The following is a 24,256-nucleotide window of genomic DNA, read 5'->3' as shown; positions in this document are numbered from 1 at the left end:
TCTTGGCAATTCACTGAAAAGTAAGTAATTTTAAAAGAAATTTGTAATAACTTCTCAATTCTAAGTGCACAGATCATACTACCACTACTATTTTTGAATGGGATGATTTGAGCAGATCAAACACTTAATTTCTTCAATGTGATCATGTGCACACTGTGGCTCTCCTCAATTCTTTAGTTTTACTGCTAAAGTTTGGTACCACTAAGCAGCTACCATGAATAGGAAGATTCCAGTCTACTCTGCAAGTGTACATTTGGCAAAGGAAGTAGGTGAAGAGAAACATCCCTACACTTACACAGTCAGATCCCAGGAAATACTCAAATTCTCTATGGGGAGAAACTTCACCTTTTTCCACCCAGCAGGCCTACTGCCTGGAAATCTAACTTTGCCATGTGACAGAATATCAGTTGAGTTTTGCTCCTTTGTGCTGATGGCTGGATTGGCCCTCAAGAAACAAAATGCATTTTAAAATTGCCTTGAACATTTCAAAAGGTCACAATACACCTGATGTATGGGAAAGAACACTTCTCAAGTTCTGGAGCTACATACTGCGAGCATTTCCACAGACATTTCCCATCATGCAGTTTTTGCCTGTTGGTGTTATGCAAGCCACTGAATTTTAGGTTTGTTAATGCACTGAGCCTATTATTCATTAATATAATTAATTCTCAACTTGGAAAGTTACCTTTGCTTCAATCTGCCGATAGCAGGAGACACCATACACTGTGGTTCGATCCCCGCATCTTGGAGGCAGATGGAAAAACACGGTATCTAGAAAAAAAAACCTACTTTGTAATTCACTAATGAGACTTTGGTATATTTATTCTCAGCATCCCTTAAAGGTTTACTGCAGAAATTACTGGAATTACTGGAAGTATGGAAACATACTTATTTTCTAAAATCAAAAATATAAAAAAAAGAAAGAAAGAGAAAGGAACAAGTCAACTATAAAATTATGTCTGGACTCAAACCGGTTTTCACATTGCAAGATAATTTGTGGAAGAATCTCCAGGTGTGCAGGACAGCTTCATGTTTAGCCAGACCAAGTCAACATTGCTTTTCAGAAGCAGCTACTGATAGCAGAGAAGCATCACTGAAAGCTAGAGGCATGCTGCTTTCTCAATTCAGGATAAAGGAACAAAGGTAAGGCACTGTCAGTGATTGCATACAATTGGGAGTGTGATGCCATTAAGAAGACAAAAATAACCAAGATAGGAAAAAAATCCCAAAGACCAAGGAGGACACACACAGCCGATAGGTTAGAGCAGCTCCTACCACTGCCAAGGTAGATATCTGCACCACCACCAGCACTATACCACCAAAAAGAATTTGTGAAACCTAGTCTGACAGAAAAAAAAATACTGTCTCTATGCAAGTATAAAATGAAAAAGAAAAGTATCTATAAAATATGACAAGAGAAAGACTTTTATGGGTTGAGATATAAACACATATATATATATATATACACACACCTGCTGGGTTTTTGCTGTTAGCAAAAAAATTGCTAAATCCTAAGCAAAGAAAGACAGTTGTCCTCTCCTTTCAAAACATAAGTAAAATCTTTTTTTAAACCAACTATTAATTTTTTGTTTGCTTCACAGGAAGAAAATGAACAGGAGAGAGAATCCCATATGCATTATGACCAACAGAGAGGGAGACTTTTTACAACAAAGCTTACTACCTTGATCAAGCTTATATTCTGGAGATCACCTAGAGTTTTAGAAAGCCTGTAAGATGATTTCCTGTACCAAGTCATCCTCTTTGCACAAATGCAACTGCCCAAGGGAACTTGTTTTAAAACTCAAAAAATAGATATCTAAAAAAGTTACAGTAAATTAAATACAATTATTATCAGAAAATCTATTTGCCTGGCTCAAGATCATGTGTATTCTTGCCTACAAAACACAAGGATATGTATTTCTCCTTTGCTGCCAACTCTTTTTTTTTCCTTACCAAAAAATAAACATTTATATTCTTCTAGTACAGCAACAAAAATGCTCGAAGTTGAGTATTATCTGGAATGGTACTGAGACAAGAGAGAGCAGATAAATACAGCTGCATGTAGCTTTCAATGTAGGTCACTTCTTGTAATGTATTTAACAACACAGAAATTCAGCAAAAATCATGACCCAGAGCAGTCAGAGACAGTCTTACTGCTGCTAGAAAGGGATTATTTTGATAAACTTCCTTTGTTTCTAAATGAGATCTCCAAAATCTGGACAATAAGGAAGGTAAGTACATCAAGTTAAGAAACAAAACAAATTAAAAGTAGTATTAAAGAGTTTCTATGATTTTGCTGTTTAAAGTGACTTCCTTGTGGTCTGCTCTGCAGAAACAAAAGATGAAACAACTGGACACAAATATAAATGTCAGGGATGAATAGAACTGCTAATAAAGGAATAAATGCAATACTAAAAAAAAGTGCCACAAACTTGGTGGTGACTATATGGCAAATGGATACATCTATCTTTATTCTGCCAACAAATATCCTTTTAAAGATCACACCATTATACTGACATGGCTTTCCATGACTTGTAGGTCATTTAAAGTATCTCTAAATTAGTGGAGGAGAGTTTATTCACCCTTCAAAGAACTTCTGAAAAAGCCAGCAGCTTTGTTTTGTGCTAGAACTAGGCAAAATTGATATGTAACCTAGAAGTTTTTACTGACATCTGAATTCTAGATGTAGGAAGTACACTTCTACTTTCACCTAAAGGAACATATCATTGCCAAGGTATTTTTCAACTTAAACAAAAAGTGCAGAAGTCTAATATTAAAAAGAATCATTGGCTGGCTGTTCAGATATCAGGGTTTGTCTTTGAGTTGCAGTAGAAGTACACACAACTTTTCTCTCTCATTACTCACCTTCCTGATAGTTGTGAGCGCCATCTGGTAAGGCAAGAAATGGCAAGTACTTCCATTCCTCCGGTAAACTGTGGCTGTCATGTCCTTCTCCAGGTTTTAGGGGAGGATAGGAAAATTCAACCTGAACAAATAAATGAAAACAAAGGGGGAAAAAAAGAGAGACTACATTACAATTATCATACAAGCAGGCCCCTATGATTCAGCCTAGCACTTTTTTCCTATGAATATTATGGAAAAAAAGTGATTTTCTTCCAACTAGCATTCCTTGTCTCCTCCTTCAGTGCACCCACAGACTGACTTGTGCAGTTTAACTGACAGGCCCTGGGCAGATATGGCTTCTCCTTTTCCTCAAGAGAAATGAAAAAGATCTCCAAGTAGAAAACAGCACCCAAGAGCTGAATATCTTCTTCCCTGTGTGCACAGAGCCAGCAGCACATCAACATCAGCAACATCATCAGCAGGGGTCATTCCTGAGGCAAACATATCCTGAAAGGAGATTTGACTTCCGAGGCCTTCAAGTACTCATGACCAGGTAATGCTAACACATGCAGGCCTCTCTATCACCCTGCAAGACGTTGAATCATCTCAGAAACTATACTAACAGCAAAACACTGGCTTATGTATTTTTATGTCCCTGACTGCAACATGTTCTACACAACGGCGAAAAGCATCTCCCTTTCCCTAAGAAATCCTGTGTTTCAGTTTTGCCTTTCATTCAATTGCCTTTTACCTCTTTTTCCTAGAATAGGGACAATTTTTCCATTTCTTGCACTACACATCTAGTACAAATCCTACAAATCGCCACAGTCAGCATGTTTACAACGCAATCTTTTTTTCCTATGGAGACTCCTCTGGATTTTCAGCCACTTCCACCAACTCTTTTCGACATGGCATTTCTTAATTCAGTGAAAAAAATCCAAACACAAATTTCTCAGTAAAATAAACTGATTATTGATACTGCAACTTCTCTCCTAGGATATTTAGTTAGTGAGCATAACTAGTGAGCTATACAAGGTATGTACACGTGGAAAATAAAAAGCCTAACAAAGCAAGCATATAAATAAACTTAGCATTTGATGGATGAAATATAATAATAATAATAATAATAACAACACCAACAAAAGAAAAAAAACTGTGAAAGACGAGAGTACCAGCAAAAGTGAAATTCTTCACCTTAACACACGATGTCACTGTCTTCAACTATTGCCAACTTGAGTAAAATGCACAAAAGACAATAAAACACTGCCAGAAATCAGCCTTGCTACTTGTATCAATTTCAAATTTTCCTATTCCTTGTTATGGTGGGTTGACCCTGGCTGGACACCAGGAGCCAGCCAAGGCTGCTCTATCACTTCCCCCCTCTCCTGGGCAAGTGAGAGAAAATATAATGAAAGGCTCATGGGTCGAGATAAGGACAGGGAGGGATCACTCACCAGTCACTGTCATGGGCAAAACAGACCTGGCTTGGGGAAATTAACTTTATACCAATAAAACAGACTAAGATGATTAGAAGTGAACGTAAATCTTGAAAACACCTTCTCCCCACCCTGGGGTGGGTTGATTCCTTCCTGGACTTCACTTTATTCCTGATTCTCTACCTCCTCCCCCAGCAGTGCAGGAGGATGGGAATGGTTCATGGTCAGCTCACCACATCTTGTCTCTGCTGCTGCTTCCTCCTCAAAGGGAGGACTCCTTCCCTTGCTCCAGCATGGGCACCCTCCCCCAGCACACTGCTCCATGAACTTCTCCAATGTGAATTCTTCCCACAGGCTGCAGTTCTTCATGAACTGCTCCAGTGTGGGTCCCCTCCAGAGTGCAGTCCTTCAGGAACAGCTCCTAGTGCGGGGCCCCCATGGGGTCCCAAGTGCTGCCAGGAGCCTGTTTCTGCACAGGCTCCCCATGAATCCACAGCCTCCCTCAGGCTTCCATCTGCTCTGGCATGGGGGTGTCTATGAATGGATCTCTGCTCCACTTCAAACTTCCACGCACGGGGACAGCCTTGCCTTATTGTAGTTTTCATGACAGGCCATAGGGGAATCTCTGCTCTGGGGCATCTCCAGCCCTTCATTCTTTGCTGGCCTTGGTGACTGCAGGGCTGTTTCTCTCACATAGTCTCACTGCTCTCTTCTCTGGCTGCACTTTGCTTCTCTGCAGTAACTTTCCTTCTCAAATACAGGATGCCAGAGGCGCTACCACTACCCCTGACAGGCACTGACCAGCCCTGGGTCTCTCCTTGGCTCTGTCAGACATGGAGGAAGCTTCCAGCAGCTTCTGGAAGAAACCACCCCCATAACCCCCTGCAACCATGTGGAATCCATAGAGTCTTTTAAACAAAATATGCCACTAAGAAAAAAAGAGCATCCAACTTCTAAATGAGAGACAAACACTGCAATTAGCATCCATATAAGGAGCAGAGAAACGGTCTGCCATTTGGTACACATGTACATCCTGAGAATTCACTGCTACCCTTTTCAAGTAATAGATAAGAAAATTAAAATAGTAGATAAGAAAATTAAAGTGGTAGGAACTTCACATAAATGTCTGCAATATACACCTTTTGCTGATACATGCATACATACTGCTGATATTCAGATTCAAACTGGCTGACTAAAAACACTCTTTACTAGATTTATTAGTAGAACCTTGCAGGAGTAACTTTAGCAATAAATATAGCATAGTTACTAAGTTTAAAACATAGATAGTCAAGGAGCATCTACTTATGTCCTGACTCCTGGTATTTTATTTCACTGCATGGCCAACAGAGAGCGATTCAGATTCACCCTCTGGAGGAGCTTCTTTCTAACAAATACAGAAGAAACCCTGAGTTCCTTAGATTCCAGCAAATACCTTCAAGGCATCATTCCTGACAGCAAAATACTGTAAGTAAGGATTTAAGACATCATTGCTTCCAAGCACCTTCAGAATTACCACTGTATTTTGCACTCCAGCCAAATAATTAATAATTTAATTTAATTAATAATTAAATTTAAAAATTTAAAGGAGAGAAGGGTAAGAGGAGTCAAGCTACATGAAACAGACATATTCACTAAAGAACAGTCCTTTTTAAAGTCCAGAATAAAGCCAAGAAATCTGGCTCCTGTGTTCTTTTTACAGTGTGAAATTTGCTGAAGAACTACTTTGTTCTAGCTCACAATATGCTATCAACACCTCAGCTGCTATCAGATAGTCCCCAGATAGTCCCCAGCAACACGGATTTCTGCAGGAGGCTCTGTCAGTTCCAAATTCAATAAACTGTACAGGCATTAACAACACTGATGAATGACAATTTTGTTTTCTATTAGTCATCTTCTTTCAAAAAACAGTTTTAATATAAATTTCTGTATGCATGTGTGGGTATAAGCGAGAAGATCACAAAATTCAGGCAAATCAAAACTAAAACTGTTTAAGTGGCCTTAAATAATCTATTTTACAAATACACTTTATGATAGACCTGATTTACATTAGGACATACTATTATTTCTCCTCCCCCCCAAGAGGATCCATATAGGAAGTATTCTGGTTTCTAAGGAGGAATCACATTCATGTAGTTTAACAGAATTGCTGCTGGCCAAAGTACCAAAAGTGCAAAAGTGAGAAAGAAGCAGGAAAAGGACAATCCAACAGCAAGAAGAGCACGCAATGCCCTGCAGGACTTCCTTCCATCCCTCCTCCATCTTAACAGTTCCTAGTGATGAGAAAGTTTGACTTTTTGATATCAAATAAGCAGTCACTGCAGATGGGACTCATGTCAGCTGGATGTATATCAAAAAGCAAGATCTCCAAGGCAGTTTTCCTAAGCATTTGCTGTCAGAGAAAACAGACACATGCAGAGGATGATTCATCTGATCTGTTTCTTTTGACCATCTCTGAAGAGAGCTAGCTCTAAGTCTAACTTGCAGATGACTGACTCAATGCAGATGAAACTCACTCTAACTGTTCCCCATCCTCTAGATGTTCTGCTTGATTTCTCCGGCTCAATTTGCAGACTTGCATCAATTGCAGTTAGGAACCCTTTGCATGGAAAGAAACCATTATTTTTAAAATTAAGTATTACAAGAATATTGAATAACCTTTTAAAAATGGCTAAAACCTCACAGTTCTTGAAAATTATGAAACTGAGCAGTGCACATGTATAAAGGTGGTATAATGGGGTACACAGAATTTCAGTTCTATCCGTTCTGAGTTTTCAAACAACTGAAGTCTCACTAAAAACCTTTCCTAGCCTGCATGTGCAAACTACGGCAGTGTTCCTAGGGAAGGCAACTTAAAAAGTTATTTCTTATCATTTTCCACCTTAAACCTAAGACAAATCATGACAGAAGGAAGAAATGGGACTACTGAAGAGACCTGTCTCACACCTTTTTTTCACCATCTTCACAGAATAAAGAAAGAGGAGCTCATTTTTTATTTAAATATAATGGCTTGTTATGTAAATCCATCCATATATGCATGTGCATGAATAAACATGCACTTAAATGTCCTTGTATGTCATTAATATATGCATCACTATAAAAATGCCTGCAAATGTGAGAAATAAAATCTTTTCATAAAGCCCAGTAGTCAATAGGAAAAAAGATACACACACAAGGTTTTAGAGTTGACTGCCTGAGAAAATTTTACAGGTTTTTGTCTCTTCAGTTGAATTAAAGAAGACTCCTCAAGAAGATGAAATTCAAATTCAAAGCTGAACTCCTGAGAGACTTCAAAATAAACTACATAAAACATGAACTAGTATCTCCATGTATTTCTTACTTTTCCAAGTGCCAAGGATCTTCATTTCAGCTGGAAATATTGCTCATGCCTGTCAAGGGGTTTTGATGGCAATGCTTTTTACCTGTTCAAACTGTCGTGTTCTGTAAGCAGATAGGTCCTGATGGATTTCAGAACTAAAAACAACATAGAATACAGTGTCTTGAGGTTCAGGGGAGAAATAAATAACTATGGCCTTCACTACACAAAATACTTCAACTCTTGTGAATTATCAAGTCAAAATAAAATCTAAAACAGAAGTACAACTCAATTTCTGGAACTAACATTTTTTTATTTTTCTGAAATTCTGCAGCATTAAGTAACCTTTAATATGCAGTTTGTATTGAATCTAACAGCTTGGATGCAAAGGACCAATGAACACACAATTCCAGTGGCAAAAAAATCCAGGCAATCTGGTTTTGGTCCTTGTAAAGGCACTTCCTAGCTAGAATAAACATACTACACATTCATTAAGTCACAGTAGGAAAACATGAAATCAGGCAACGTAAAATGCATTTCAGTTCCTACATCTAGGAATTAACATGAAAGTTCTTCTTTAAGAAAAATGCATTGATAGTGTCTTCTACTAAGTTGCAAGCACACAATCAGAAGAGAGGTTAAAAAGGGACACTGATAAAAGGAATTTCCAAATATATGTGCATGTCCAGCTAACTATTGCACTCAAACATTTTATAAGCAGTTGGCATTAATTTTACACTCAGGTTAGGTTGTTCTCCTTACCTGTGAAAAGCACTTAATTGTTAATCAAAGTAGAATCATCAGTGAGCACTGAACAGTAATAATCTAAAATGTGCTGGCATGTGCTTCCCATCTTCACCTGTTATCACATTTGAATTATAGTCACAACATAAGCTCTCCTCTTTAGTATAAGAGGTATTTTGGAAGATTTCTCTTCAGATAAGCTATGAAAAAAACATCTGGATCCAAGTAAGTTTTTGCATTGGTACAGTGGAGAGATTGTTTAATCTCAAAAAACCCTAAAATCTTTAAAATGCTGGTATTATGTTAAAGACCCAGGACGTTTCCAGTAAGTTACAGAATCTAGTTTACAGGAAGCAAACCCATTCCATCCTCTAAACAATTGTTTTTCTCCCATAGCTTCAACTGCAACAAACAGGTAGGCAAATTGCTTGAAATGAAGAAAAGGAGACCAGCAAAACCCACTAATCACATTTCTATTTAGAAAATCTTTTCCCTTCATAAATCATTAGGACATATTACATTTCAAGGATATCAACCCTTCCTCTCTAAAAAAGAAAGGCTACATAGATTATAACTAAGCAGCAGTAACCAAACCAAAGCAAACAAAAAAACACCAACAGAAAATTACACCTAAAAATCTCCTTGATATCTCTTTATAAATAAGTCAGTATTTGTTCTTCACCCGAAGTGGGGATTTCTAAAATCAGTCTTCCCAATTTATTAGTCCTAGCACAGCCAGAGCCAGAGAAGACCAGCACACCAATGACCTTATCTGAATCACCATAACAACTGCAGCACGCAGCCAAATGAAAATCTAAGAGCATTGTTTGCCTTTCAGCACTAAGAACAACTTATTATTTAAACAACAATTGAATTTAAATAACAAACTTTCCCCATTTTTGCACAGCAGAACCAACAGATCAGGATTTGCAAGCTGAAGAGCACATGGACATAACAATAACGCCTATGCAGTAATATAATGACCTCTAACAGTGGGGTTTTAAATATACGTTATACGCTTATATAAATATGAATATTTGTAACAACTATGTATAATATATGTATATATGCATACAAAAATATATACGATGAATACATATAATACACACCTATATAAATATAGCTTAAAATACACTATATACACAAATAGCAACAGCAAAAGTAATCCCTGTATTACAAGGAGGCAGGGCATAATTGTTTCTGTCCTTTCAGCTCCTGAAACTGGTACTTCCTCATATTTCCATATTGCTAAAGCCATAGAGTGGCTACTTACACAAGTTCTAAGGCACCATTTGTAGGCACAATATCACCGTTCAAGTTTGCTTCAAAAACTCCGACTAGGTTAGCAAAGTTCTGACACTTACCGAGGCCCTTAAAAGACAAAATAATAACCCAAAACACCAAAACCTTTGTTTTCAACATCATGCTAGCCTGCATTCTAGAGACCTTTCCAATTATTTAACACTTTATTTTTATAGTCACACAGTTCAAGCCCTACGTAAATACTGTTCATTTTGGAAGTTTGGCTCTTACCAGTGTCTTCAAATAAAGAAGAAAGAAACAACAACAAAACACACTCCTTGCAGGAAAGGAACTTAATAGTACTGCAACCAAGGGGACCTGCTAAGGAATTCCATGCCATCAAGACAAGATTCATACCACTACAGAAAGCAAAAATTCATAAAGGATGAACTCTGGCAAGAGAGAGCAGCTTCCCTGATGAAACAAGCGAGGGCACCCCAATCTCTACCACAAATAGAGATGTCTGTCCAAACAGCAGCCAGTGGAGACTGGGATCAGCAGCAGCCAATTGTTCCCCCACAGATCGGCTCCTAATGCCCATCTTGGGCTCTTAATGAGCACATCCACCCGCAAGGCCTGTCGCATTTCCCCTCTCTGGGGACAGCACCCAGACCTCAGTCTGAGACTTGAGACGCCCAGCTCTGCTCCATGCTCTGGGTCCCAATAGCAAGGAGCTGGCAACAAGTTGACAAATGATACACTGAATCCACCTTCCCCCGGGAAACTGGGGGACCCAGACAGCAGGCAGGCTTCTAAGCACTTGTACTCATCAGTTTAGAAATAGCCATTGAGTGTCACTCACCCAGCATCTACTGCTGAACCAATGCAGTCCAAGCAGGCCATCACTTGGTCTGTGGGCCAACAAGCATTCAGGCTCTTTGCCAGAGGACATCTGATGGGGCCAGAGTTGCTTTTAGCGATTTTTTTTTTCCTCACAAGTTTCAACACCAGAATGACTCCTGAGAGCCAGCAAATCTAGTTCACGACCATGTATGAGGCTGAGAAGGTGCACACAGCACCATAAGGAAGCACAGAACACACTCTGCTCACAGTGACCCCAGGGAAGCAGGCAGGCAGCCCTGGGTCCTGCCCCTCAGCATGGCAGGGCAGCAATGAGCTCATTTCACATCTTGCACCCACAAGTTTCTTTGCTTTCAGAAACAGCATGCTGTCAAGGTGTATTAACTCAGCACCTCATAACAAACTATGAGATGGATTACCAAAATTACACACAGATCATCAAGTCAGGCAATATTAGAACAGGGAACACAAAGTCGAGCCTTGCAAGTTCCAATCTACTCCTGCTGGAGTGACCTCTGTTTTGTGATTTTACAGCTTTGAACCTCCCTCTATTCTACATGTATGTAAATTACGCTGCCACCTCAAGTGCCAAGAGCCCAAGTCACTATTTGAAAACATTCTGAAATAGGCAAATGAAAGGTGGTGCAGAAGTACAAAAATATGTTTTATTGACTTAGCACTCATTCATTTATTCAAGAGAAAGGCTGAGATTCCTGGCGCAGAATATTTAAATAACTACTCAGATGTTATGACACATACAAAGAACAGACAAATCATAAGATGAAAGTTAAGTATGATGACTATGGGAAGCATTACATAACTGCAAATGGGTATTTAGGAACCTTCTCTCAACTTGTGTATCAGGGCAACTATGGAAAAACTATCCAGTATGGAATCCTTCCTTCAGTAGGATCCTGGGCAGCACTTCACAGAAGTGACTGCAATATTATCAAAGTAAAGGGTCCTTTGAAAAGCTGAGCAAAGAAACCAAATAAAGAAACAAACAAATCAACCATACCCCGAAGTTTTTCTTGAACACTGAACACTAAGTACTATGTAAATGGATTAAAAGGATATGCAAAAAATGGAACTCATCATTAACTCTACACAAGGGATCGGAATCTGCAGTATTGTTTACAGAAGTACATGTGTACTCAGCAATTCATTGTGTATATAAAATTATTATTACCCCATGCCAATTAGAGTAGCCTTACAAATAAAAGCTAAAAGCCTCTTTAAAATACAAAAGGTTGAGCATAAAATCCACATTTTTAGACAAAAGACTCATCTTTGATACTTGATGTATGCTATGGTTAACTTCATTAGATTTCATGCTCATAATGGTCCTTTAAAGTGCTTTAATATTATTAAAGCAGGGAACAAAACCAAAGGAATTGTGCTAATGTTTACAGGTTATCATCAATAGAAAACAGGAACAAAGCACTTCAGCTTGATTCAAGCTTAGTTCCTTTTCAACTATTGTTCAATTAACAAGATCTTGTTTAATCACTAGACAAGATTAGCTGTTGCATAATACTTGCCTACTGCGGTCCCCCAAAACAAAGACCCAAGGAATTTAAAGACAACAAAGCATACACTTCATCTGCGTGTTTAAGAGCATCAAGCACATCTAAGAGAATCACAGCAACTACTGGAGTGACAAAGATCAAGAAGGGAAAAAAAATAATTCTCCAGTAAAGTAGAGTCCTAGAAGAAAAGCAGCAAATAAAACAGGGACTAAGGCTGGAAAGTGTTCCCCTGAAAACTTCCTACCCATGGAATCTATCGAAGAGAACAGCTTCAGTATTTCCCTCTTGAAAGAATGCGCTATTATCAAGAGTGCAGCAGACCTGGAAATGGAGGCAGTTTGCAAGAGTTCATTAAAAGGGCAGACTGACCTTGCTCATTCCTTAGACATCTCCTAATTCTGCAAAGGCAAGTCTAAGTTGCCAACATTTCTGCTTAAAGACCCACCTGCTTCCTAGGCACCAGTGAAAAAGGCCATGTCCACAGATTGCTCAGGCCACGTCAGGTGCCAATTTCTGCAGATCACAACAGGCACCATCTTCCAGAACTCAAGTATTTGAAGCTCTCAAATGATGAAGATCACATACACAATTCAGGAAGAATTAAATCCTTCCCTCTCAAGGATTACATTCAGGCTCTTCTCTTAAACTGGGTATCAGCTGTTTAATTCCTGATCTTAGATTTCCTTTGCATGCCAGGAAGAAAACCTCTGGTCAGGCAAGAGAGGGGGATTGGTCTTCAGGCACAGTCCACACAAAAACAGTCTCACACAGACAAGAACTCAGGCACTACTTTGGACAAAGCAGGCGTCACATTTACATTACAAAGTTCAGTACCTTGAAGATCCTTACAGCAAACTTTAGGATTCCATGGAAATATGCCTTCTGGTCTTTGCAGTAATCCATTCCCATGTCTGTGGGAGTTTGAAATGTCATCCTCCATAGAAGCACAGAGAAGTGGGTCAAGATACACTGCTGTTATTTCACAGATCGAAGATCTCAGGCAAACAAAACTGACCAGCAGCACTGAGTATTCCAGGACACACACAGCACTTCCTCACTTTCCCTACCACTCACAATTTAATTTTGTTCCACAACACAGTAAGAAATGCGTATGTGAAAGAGAGCCAAGAGTAAAGTGGAATAATTTTAAGCTCTTAAGAGGATACGTGAAACAATGGTCACCTGCTGCACAAGATGAGCAGTGATGGGCACAACTGCTCAGGACACCAAGTGCAGAAAAGCTGGGCCTTGACCCAAACGAAGTGACATTCTGTGTGGCCTCACTGGTGGGGCCACACAACACAAGCCTCGAGTTCACTCAGATGTGATTACCTTAGAAGCCTTGCGCATCAGGAGAAGGTAGGGATTGTTGTGGCAGGGCAGGCACTGCAGCAGCAAAAGGACCATGCACTTCCTCAGCAACCTGGCAGGGGCTTTACACAGACTTGTGCCTACCTTTCCTACCCACAAGTTTTTCCAGCTTTGCTGAAATGTTTCCATCCTCTCCTTTACAAATACATCAGTTCTCATTTTAACTCTGCCTTCAAAATTGATTATTTCTAGAGTACTTGTGGTATTTTAAGACTTCCTACACCCTCAGACACTATTATCTCTTTGCTTCTTCATGTAAATAAAGCTTGGAGACAGCTTAAATGACTGTCACAGCACACGTCATCAAAGCTGGAGAACTGCATCTCAGGACTTTCAGTCTCCCACCATCACTATAAATCAAAGGTCTTTCCATGTATTTTCAACACAGCTTGTATCTTCTAGTTAAGGTCTGTTCAGGTTACATTTTTGCTAAGGACTTCTACTATAAGGTAGGTAAGGACCTTCCACGCTAATTAATGCTTTCAAAAATTAAAGTGTTGTAAGGCAAATTAGGTGTTTTATCACTCACTTGTAATGAGAGGTGTTTTGCAATTCTGAAAATAAGCTTTCCCCTTTTTTGCTCTGAAATCACTAGTCACTCACTACTGCAGATTCTCAAAACTACTGAAGAACTTGTTTTCAGCTGCTCCAGAAGAAAGGCACAGGTAGTCCCAAAGTCCAAGTCCTACCATCCTACACTGAATCAGATCAACAGAACCTGCTGCAGTAGGTAGTGAGTTGAGCAGACACAGATACTCCAAAACACATCAGACCATTTCTGTGGCAAATCTCCCTTACTGTCACTTTGTGCCCCAATGCTTTTGTGCCTTGAGTCCTATAGAGCCTGAAAAGTGTGTAGAACTCCTACTGCACCAAAACTGTGTTTTACATTAATGGGCAAGAGTCTGAGCAACTACACACGATGCAGTGCTGTGTTTGCTGTCACTTTTTCTTGAGGCCACTCCTCTTATCCATAGCAAAAACGGATCAAAAAAGGAATTTTTTAACGTCTGTCATTTCATTTCAGAAGCATGAAAACCATGACTGAGTGCATACTGCCCATGAGTTCTGGCTGCTGCAGGACATCTACTATTTAATGACACATTGAGGAGGATTCCCATAACAAGTCAGCCAGTGCCTACAAAGCCAAGAAACCAGTCACCATTCCTGCTTCCTGCCAATTGCCATTCCCTTCCTTAATGGGCCTATTGAAAGTGTGTCAACTAGGTGGACCTAGTAGCTGGCAGCCAAGTTTCTCCTCCCATTCTCTGGACACTCTGCCATAACTAACCTATAATCCTTAGCAAAAAGAGACAGCAACCAGGACTATTTGCATATCTCCTTAGAGTCACAGTTCAACTCAGTAACCAAGGGGCCCAAAGAAACAAGATGACAATCTGCTCATGTAGACAAACAAAAGCCTGCAGGTTCTCCAAAAGTTTACTCCGTACTTGCTAGAGAAAACTCCTCCCAATGTGTTCACAATTTTTACTGCTTTGTTTTTCAGATAACACAAAGCCTTTACGACAGTGAGTGGCACCTCCCAAGCTTTTAACAACTGCCTGAGTAACTGGATCCCCAGACTTAACAATGTACATATGGCAAAACTTCACTTTGTCTCTTACATTCCAGCAAAAAGACCCCCAGTTAAACAGTCGGCCCTTGAAAGGAGCATGAGGAACAATTGTGGTACTCATATTCCCAATCCAAAGGTGCACAGAAAGAGATTCTGACTCTCCTTCTCTTTCAAAAACGAATGCATATGGATTGTTTTTCAAGTCTGTGAAAGAAAAAGATATTCCTATACATTTCCCAACGGCACATTAAAGCCTTTGCATGGTTCTTATCCTATAAGTTAACCAACAGGAAGAACTGTACATTTCAAGTGATGAAGCTTCAGAAGCAAAAGCAGCTAATGAAAAAAACCTAGCATCAAGAAATCCACAGAAAACCTTTACTCCACATGCATTTCCTAGTAAGACTACAGAGAAAAGAGGTGTAAACAGAAACTGAAAGGAGTCTTGTCAGGCAAACCAGGCTGATTACTGTTAGGACAGGCAGCCTAGCTCTATGACCTCTCAATTTTAAGCTTTCCAAATTCACTCTGACTGATCTCCATTGGACCATTGCCATATACCTTTTCTTTTCCTCACTTCACAGTTTCAGGTGTGCAGTCTGCAGCACATGCTCAGTTCATATCCACTGGTTCTTGTGCCAACACTCATTTAAACAGCTGGTACTTACTGCTCATTTTTTACTTTCCAACAGTTTCTTGGAAGGCAACTACAGTGTTTCAATGAATACTTCAAAGGCTACTATCAGTACTTTAAAGGTCACTGAGAGCAGCCCCTGGGGAGGATTTGGGGGTGATGGGTGAGGAAAAACTCAACATGAGCTGGCAATGTGCACTTTACACAGTATAGCGCAGAAAGCCAACCACATCCTGGGATGCATCAAAAGGAATGTGGTCAGCAGGTCAAGAGAGGTGATTCACCCTCACTGGTCTTCTTGTGCCCGTGTGTCTGCTTGCTGCAGCTGTCAACATGGCAAACAGAACCTGTAAAACAACTACCTCAGAAGCAACCCACCAAAACAAGGCTTGCTTTTTGGTCACCTCAGTTCCCCATTTCAGCTTACTACAACTGCCTCTGCTTACCAGTTGTGAAGATGCAGGAAAGGAAAAGGGAAGAATGTTCCTGTACCTACAGAGCTTGGCTGCCTCCAAGTCTACTTTGTCAGCCTAGTTAGGGAAGCTCTTCTACATTCTTCTTTAATAGAGACTGCCCAGTGACTATCTCATCCAGTTCTGGAAGAGAGAATTCAAATCCCTTTTTTCTGAAAAGTGGGTCAGAATTTATATGCATCAATAAACATATAATCACACAATACATTGTCATTCTTGCCCTTAAATCACACTGCTTTGGTGACTTAGCCTCCATCACACGGGGTCTCATCTCTTTTCCAGACATTTCCTCATGTCAGTTCCCAAGCTTATACTGTCATTATTCATTTCAATCACACAACCTCATAAGGCACCCCATTTTTATCAAACCAGCATTCCTTATTGTCCAGCTCTTGTAAATTTTCCAGTTTTCCTATGAGATTCCTCAAGTTTGCTTATCACACCTCAATTTTATGGTGTAAAATTTCAAAATTTCAACATCACTTTCAATCTTGAGAAATACTTCTTGCAAGCACCTTTCCAGCCAGTAGTTCCTCTTCTGACTCAAATCTGTTCCTGCTTCCTCTCCTTCATACTACTCTTTACTCAAGTACCAGCTCTTGCCTTACTTCTCCTGTATCTCTACCTTTAAAATAAGTGTGATCCATTATCAAGTTCCCAGCAGATTAGAGCTACTCCATTTCTTTCACAGAAAAAGGATTTCAATCACTTATTCTTAAAAAAGATGCAGGTCAGTCAAGCATGATCTATCTTTAGCAAATGCACATAGGACCCAGTCTACCTAATTTCATGTTGTTAATTAATTCTTTTCTTCAAAAATTCTCTAGAGTGTTGCATACTACTGATGTCAAACTCATTAGGTTATAGCCGTGCTGCTCCTTGCCTCCAGTTCTTTTAGGAAACGTTCTCCACAGTTCGGTAAAAAAACTGCTAAGTCAGAGGCAGAATACATTTAAAATTAGATTTCTGTTTAGCTTTCCCTTAGGAAGCCTGGCTGGTTGTGGTTCTACTGAATGTCATTCTATTCCTGCAGTTCTCCCTGTGACTCAGCTACCCTATATGCCTTCCTCTCCAGCTTCTCCAGGTCATTTCTTGAGATAAAAAAAACCTTCAGTTCAGAGGTATTCCAACCTAATTTTTGACAACCCCTCAAAACGTACTTCTAGAAACATTTTACTGGCAACAAAATAAAATTCACTGCTACTAATTCGTAGTTTGGGGGGTTGTTTGGGTTTTTTTTTGTTATTTGGTTTTCTTGCATCAACGCTGCTTAATGTGCAAGAAAATTAATACACACCCCAGAAGAACAGAAGAAACAAAAGCAAAGGTCTTTTCCAAGAGGCCAATAACAAGGAGAGAGCAAAAATATGTTTCTCCTCCTACAGATACCAAACTAAGGCTCATCTTGTAACAGTGTTTGACAAGAAAGTGCCTGATAAACATCACAAACCTCACAGCCCAGATGATCTAATTACTTCACAGGAACTGATCCTGTGAACATCCATATGCGAACAGCACCCAGGCACCCTGAGGAGAAAGAGTGCATTCGAAAACCATGCACATCTTTCAGAGATTGAGTTATTGCACCTTAGCCTCTGAGGAATTGTGCTCGGACTTTTTGCTGAAGCAATAATTCAATTCTCAGCTACCTTGAATGGAATGTGTTTATGTCAGATCAACCCTTGTATAACAAAAACCATAACGTTCATTAGTGTCTTGGCAGTTTTTATAAAGGCCAAGAACTCGCTATGGAAAAAGACTCACTGGAAATCCAACATTACGTCTATCTGCTCTTGTCATAGCAAAGCAACTGTGTGGGCAGCCCAGCCGGGCAACCGCATCTCCTGCTTCAAGGGTTAGAAAAAGAATTAAAACAACCAGAACATAAACCAGCTGTGAAATACATGACATAAAATCCTTCTACCTTACAGGCCACATGAAGCAGTCGAGCATTTATGAGAGTGGGGAAGAGACAGGCAAAGAAAACTTAAATCCAGAGTGGGCTTGTTACCCTGGGGCTGTTTGGCACAAGATGTACCTGTGAGCACTCAATGATGGGCCGGCAGGGATAGATAAAGGCAGATTAAAACACCATTTGGGGTTTTTTTTTTCCCTCAGAATTGTCTGTCTGAACGCACCAAGCGCGCACAACTCGAGACAGATCCGGTGCCGCGGTGCGCGCAGTCGCCCCTCATCCCCGGGAGCTCATTCCCGGGAGCTCGCCCCGCCGGCCCTCGCTCCGCCTCGCCCCCGGGAGGAGGGACGGGAATGGAGGCAGCTCCGTGACCACGAGCTGCCCGGGCGAGCCAAGCCCCGGCCCAGCCAGGCACCCCCCGGCCGGGGGAGGCCGCGGCAAGCGGGCCCCGGCCGGCTCCCGGGCCCTCCTCTGCCGGCCCCTGAGCACAGCGCGGCCCCGGCCCCGCCGGACGCGCCCCTCCCCGGAGCCTCCCGCAGCCGGGCAGGCGCCGCTCGGCGCGGGGGAGGGGACCGGGGGAGGGCCGGGAGGAAGCGCAGAGCGGAGCGGAGAGGCGGGAGACATCCGCGCCCCCTCACCTGGCAGCCCTTCTTGTGGTGGAAGCCCACCACCACGATGTGCAGCACCGGGCCGCGCTTCTCCATGGAGCAGCCCGGCGATGGCCGCGCCGGAGGATGCCGCCGTGCCCGGGCTCTCGCTCCGCCCCCCGGGGTCCGGCGGGGACGCAGCCCGGCCGCCTGCGCTTCCGCACCGCCCGGGCCGGGAGGGCGGGCACGGCCCTCGGCACCGCCCTGCGCCCGCCCGCCCGGCGGCGGAACTCGGGGGCAGCCGGGGGGAGAGACCGCCGCGGCCGGCCGGTGCGGGTCCTGCGGATTAGTGACAGCCCGGGAAAAGCCTGGGGGTTGTCTGAGCGCGGTTTAGTCAGGCTGGTTGCTGAATGTTAAAACTGAGGAAAAAATCGAGGTAAGGCTTCTTCCCTCAAGGGGCTAAACCTCCAAGGATAGGAGAGATCATCGCTCTCTACAAGTAGCTGAAAGGAGGCTGTGGCCAGGTGGGGGCCGGTCTCCTCCACCGGGCCTGCAGTGAGAGGGCAAGAAGAAACGGCCTTAAAATGAGACAGGGGAGATTCAGATTACATATTAGGGGGAAAAAAGTAAAATTCAGTGTTAGGTCAGGCATTGGAATAAGCTGCCCAGGGAGGTTGTGCTGTCACCATCCCTGATGTGTTTACGAGGCCTCTGGCTCTGGATGTTACAGTGGCAGTGCTGGATGGACACATGGACTGGATGATCCTAGAGGTCTCTTTCAACCTCGATGATGATTCTGTAAACATGTCTTAGTATACCCTAGAAAGATGGCAGTTTAAAGACTTTTCCAAGACCATGGGCATTTCTTTTTTGTGTAAGAGAAAGAAAGAAAGAAACAAACAAACAAAACTGTATCTTACTGCAGTCACACCATGCTCCCTCTTTAACACCTTTGTTGTGATTCAATTCTGACTGCTTGAATCAACAGCATTTGGTAGAGGCTGTACTCTTAATAATTAGGATTCTCTGTGGAAACTGGAGGAAGATAATCTTTTTTAAAGAACCATAAAAGAATAGTGCTTAAAGAAAATCTCATCACTAACACAGTACCCAGGGGCTCAAATTATAACAATACAGCATGTAATCACATATTGTTTTTCAGCTTCAACAGAAGTGCTGTTATAGAAAACATATACTGCAGGGAACACTGAAAAAGCTACAAGGAACAATCCTTCTGGCAAAGGAATGGTTTCTTATTAGTATTAGCCTGTAGCTGATAGTTTACTATACTTTCAAAAAGAAAAATGCATGCAATATTGGCCATTATCTCCTGCAGTAATGAGATATCCCCCAAAAGATGCATGTGAGTGTTTACAGTTCATTCTCATTTCATTCAGGAAAGTGCAGTTTGGCATCACTCTTATTGTTATGGATTATCCATTATAGAGGCCTTTTAGCCGTACTACTTGATAATGGTGTCTTATGGCTTGTGTGAATAGGTTATTAGATTTTTTTTTTTCCTGTTTGAAATTCTCTTTCCTCCTAAACAATAAAAATGTTGAACTGACAGCAACAGTCTACTCGAGGAAAATGAACTAGTTGCTCATAATATATGATGTGTTCATAATATGTGATATGTTCATAACATAATCTATGTTTTCACTGTTCACATTGCATGCATTTATGAGAAAGAAAGGCAAGTGAAAGCTGCTATGAAACAGCCCTTGGAAAAGTCTCAAAATTTTCCTGAGGGAATTTTCCTTCTCCATGCATAGCTAACAAGTAGCGATGAAAACTCAGCCCTATAGTTCTGCTATTACTCAGAGACTTTGCTTAAGAACCACCAGCTATGATATCATTACCATAGTAATAGTAATTGGTTAGTCATTCTTCAAGTCATAGCAATAAGGCAGAGTTCTCAGCTTATGTGCAGTGAGACTTCTAGAGACAGATAACGTTTCTGTGGGCAGTACAATTGTTTACATCTGGAAGTAACACCAGAGCTAAGCAGTGCCCATGGCAACTGATAGCTCTCCTCTATTTGTTAGGTATAGCCCAGTTTCCTAAAGAACAAAGCTTTGAATTTGTGGAGACAACCACGCAAATAAAAAAATAAATGTCCTTTGATTTCTGTTGAAGGAAAGCATAATGAAACCCTGGGATGGATTTGAGGTTTGTATATAATTTCCTCTGGATGGCAAGCTCACTTTGTCTTTGCAGTGTGTTTTCTTTGAAACTTTTATCCAAAATGAATGCAGAAATTCCCCTAGAAAGTTAAAATAATCTTAAAATAATCTCACTTTATTTTTTTTCAGTCAACAAACCCAAATGTAATTTGAATTGTACATTTAATTGCATTAGGGCATCATGATGTAGGAGGCAGTGTTCCAAACTGGCTTCCCCATGGAAAATACTGTATTTGATCCTGTGGGAATGATGGTGTCATTCTCAAGAGATTGATAGGACTCTTCAGGGTGCAAGCAAAAAAGGGGAGTTTGGATTTTTAGGGAGGTCTGCAGACACAAATGCAGTGTATCTTCTCCTGCAATTTTAAAGAGGCTTCAATTTGGATGGCAGAAACACTGCTCTCAAATCCTGACTGTTCTCCCCACACAAATACTCTCTTGTCCTGACCACTGTTGACATTTTTGCTGCCCCAGGGTCCCCATTCACTTTGGCTGGAAGCGTTTGCAGACCTTTAACTCCTGCTTCTTTAGGTCAGATGAGACATGTTTGAAGAAGATAACTGGTCAGAATTGTTTCCTTAGAAAATATTGGTTGTGAGTAGTAAAGCAGAGATCTATTCCAGTCTGTTGCAAGGGGAGCAGAGAGAAGCTTGAGCCCCCAGGTGCAGCTGTTAATTATTGTGAAGTAGAAGTGAGGTATCATGAAGTAGACACTGCTCTTTGGGGCTCCTGATCCAAATGCTCCCCCTCCAAACACTAGCCATGAAAGGTGATAATTTTGTTTGTAATTCTGTACTGTTTTTCTCAGAATCTTTTTTCTGCCCTGGTGTTCTTTGTGGAAGCTCTGGAGGTTGGCAACTGCAAGCACAAAGATCCTTATCACAACCTAATGCACACTGCAGGTGTGACATGGATGGTCTGTTATCTCCTTTCTTTCTTTTCAAGACTGACATAGCACTAAGTACAGGAGACAGCTTAAGCTAGACAACACTGACAGGAACGGATTGGAAGCTGAAACAAAAAGAAATAATGAGCATATGGTACATTCCCACAGTGGTTGTCAAGACAGACAACAAATATCTTTGAAGGTGGGCTAAAGAAATTGAAAGCAGACAGATTCCAGAATGGAGATCAGCTACTGCAATTTGGGTTTGGCTGGCAGCTCAGAAAGTTGCTGATCTACTCAGTGACGAGGGTAAATCAAAGTGAAGGCTAAAACTGTACAGAATACACATGTATCTCATTCTGTTCCTATTCTTACTCCTGGTTATTGCCACAGCCAGAGAAGGAAACAAAATGCTTTTTAGTCTGATTCTGTGTGACAGCTTTTTGGCACCTGTTATTGCTTTCATCTTTTCCCAGCATCTCATTTGCCCTTGGTCCCTGCATTGGCAGAAGCATAGGGGCAAAAGTATCAGTGAAAGGGAGGTTCGTTCTTTTCTTACACCTTGGCCATTCAGGGGTTGCTCTTTTTGTGGCTGTACTTGAAAACATGCACTTCTGTTCTTTTGTGCTTCATTTCACTAAGATCTCTTCACTAAGAAGTGCGCAGAAGTGGACAAGGTAAGCACTTCCAGGTGCAGGGATCTTTGCAGTACAGAGCAGGCAGATGAACCAGATCAGCAGAAGCTGAGGCTGTTACTGCAGCTCAAGCCTTTTTGAACATTCAGTCATTCCATTCATGCACAGTCATTCCAAGCTCTGTACCTAGGAACTGTTGAAGAGGAGGAGTGAGAGAAACCCATGGCTGAACATGTTTTGGCCCAACCAAATGCCAACACTTTCTGATGCCATGAGTACCTTAGACAGGCTGTACAAAATCCCCATAAAAGTTGCCAGTCAACATCGCTCATGGCAACGTGTGTTGGTAACATCTTTTTCTGCACAGCTTGCTGAGGAACCTGAAGAAGTGATGCTGCCAGTGTGTACATGTGGTGGAGCAGAGGACAGAGAGGTGCAAACTCACAGGCCACAGCTCAGCTCCTGACAGGTCTTTTAGGCCAGTTTCAACTACTGTAAAGCTGCTTATGCTCAGGAACAACCTTTGTGCATATGGTCTGTCTTTCTGCACTCCTTTGATTGCCACATGGAAGGTGTTTTCAGGACAGACCTGGATGCCCTCCCCTGAGAGCATGCTCCAGGGCCTTCTGTAAACATGTACTGAGTCTTCTGCCTTGAATGTAGACTCCACCTGTGACTTGTGTTTACTTGAAACAGATTTGGAAGGAGTCAGGCTTTATCTGTCTCAAGAGTTTATCCAGATGATTTTGATGGAATTTTATCACTTGTTCCTGATTGTGTATGAAGTAAATAGAAATTAGGTTTGATTTGCCACCAATACAGCTGCCTACTCAAAACCATCCATTAATCCTAAATTAGTCACTGCTGCTTTTAAGGCCATTACTGAATGAAAATGCACTGCAGGCTGTGGTCAGTAAGATAAATACGATGTTGAAGAATGCAAATAGCAATGGATCCCATTTTCCCCTCTCAAACTGTGGAAGAAGCGAACTTTTCCTTTGGGGCCACTCTGCTCTGGAAAGTGCCTGGATGGAACAGCTGCTCAAGTGCAGCAGCCCTCCTGCCTATGTGTGTTCCAAACAGCCTTTTCCCACCTTGCCATTTCCTGGTCTGTTAGTCATTTAGCTGTGTCATTCTGGTGCTCTGCTTTCACAGCTTGTCTAGATATGGAAGGTGATATTGGCTTTTGAAGTGTCCAGTGGTGTCATGGGAGAAGGCCATTACATCCCTTCGTCCCCTCTGTAATGGGACAGGGTCAATAATCAATATTTGCTCACTAATATTGCATCTCTGCTGTCACAGATCTGATCTCCTTCTGCAGGCCTTGAGGACAATTCATGAACAAAATCCATCATTTCAGTGTTTACTTTTACTCCTTTTACTTACACTGGAAAATTCCCAGCTCTTTCAACTTTACTTTTGTCCTCTCCTTATGTGCAATCAGGGTTCAATGTAACAGGTTAGATTTTTTCCAGACACTCAGCTGATGGACACCACAGTTACCGCACCTGGAGTACTGCATCCAGCTCGGCACTCTCCAGCACGGGAAAGACATGGACCTATTGGAGTGAGTTCAGAGGAGGGCCACCAAGATGATTAGAGGGATGGAGCACTTCTCCTGTGAGGAAAGGCTGAGAGAATTTGGGTTGCTTAGCCTGGAGAAGGCTTTGGGGTGCCCTAATTATGGCCTTCCACTACCTGAAGGGAGTCTACAAGTGCTTGTAGTGACAGGACAAGGGAGAACGGGCTCTGACTGAAAGAGAGTAGGTTTAGATTAGTTATTACGAAAATATTCTTCTCTATGAGGGTGATGAGGCACTGGAAGAAGTTGCCCAGAGAAGTTGTGGATGCCCCAGTCCTGGGAGTTTTCAAAGCCAGGTTGGATTGAGTAACCTGGTCTAGTGAAAGGTGTCCCTGCCCATGCCAGGGGGGTGGAACGAGATGATCTTTAAGGTCCCTGTCAACTCAAACCATTCTATGGCTTTGAGTTGTCCTGCTGACATGCTAATGCTTTGCAAAAATCC

The 24,256-nt window shown here is 41.5% G+C and overlaps 1 protein-coding gene across 2 annotated transcripts in view; it reads right to left on the bottom strand.

Annotated features, from left to right (window-relative positions):
* Nucleotides 1-18,752, bottom strand: part of AVL9 (AVL9 cell migration associated) — a 41,715-nt gene extending 22,963 nt beyond the window's left edge. For both annotated transcript variants that reach the window (XR_010743843.1, XM_066321599.1), the window contains exons 1-3: nucleotides 18,577-18,752; nucleotides 2,866-2,986; nucleotides 686-771 (exon numbers count right to left, since the gene is read on the bottom strand). Coding sequence is in view for 1 of the 2 variants with exons in the window: in XM_066321599.1 (XP_066177696.1) it covers nucleotides 686-771; nucleotides 2,866-2,986; nucleotides 18,577-18,642 (273 nt within the window). In the remaining variant the exon portion in view is untranslated. The remainder of the gene's footprint in view (nucleotides 1-685; nucleotides 772-2,865; nucleotides 2,987-18,576) is intronic.
* Nucleotides 18,753-24,256: the final 5,504 nt, after the last annotated feature.

The sequence above is a fragment of the Sylvia atricapilla genome, chromosome 1 (assembly GCF_009819655.1).
Source record: "Sylvia atricapilla isolate bSylAtr1 chromosome 1, bSylAtr1.pri, whole genome shotgun sequence".
Classification (NCBI taxonomy): Eukaryota; Metazoa; Chordata; class Aves; order Passeriformes; family Sylviidae; genus Sylvia; species Sylvia atricapilla.
This window is presented reverse-complemented; position numbering and strand designations above follow the sequence as displayed.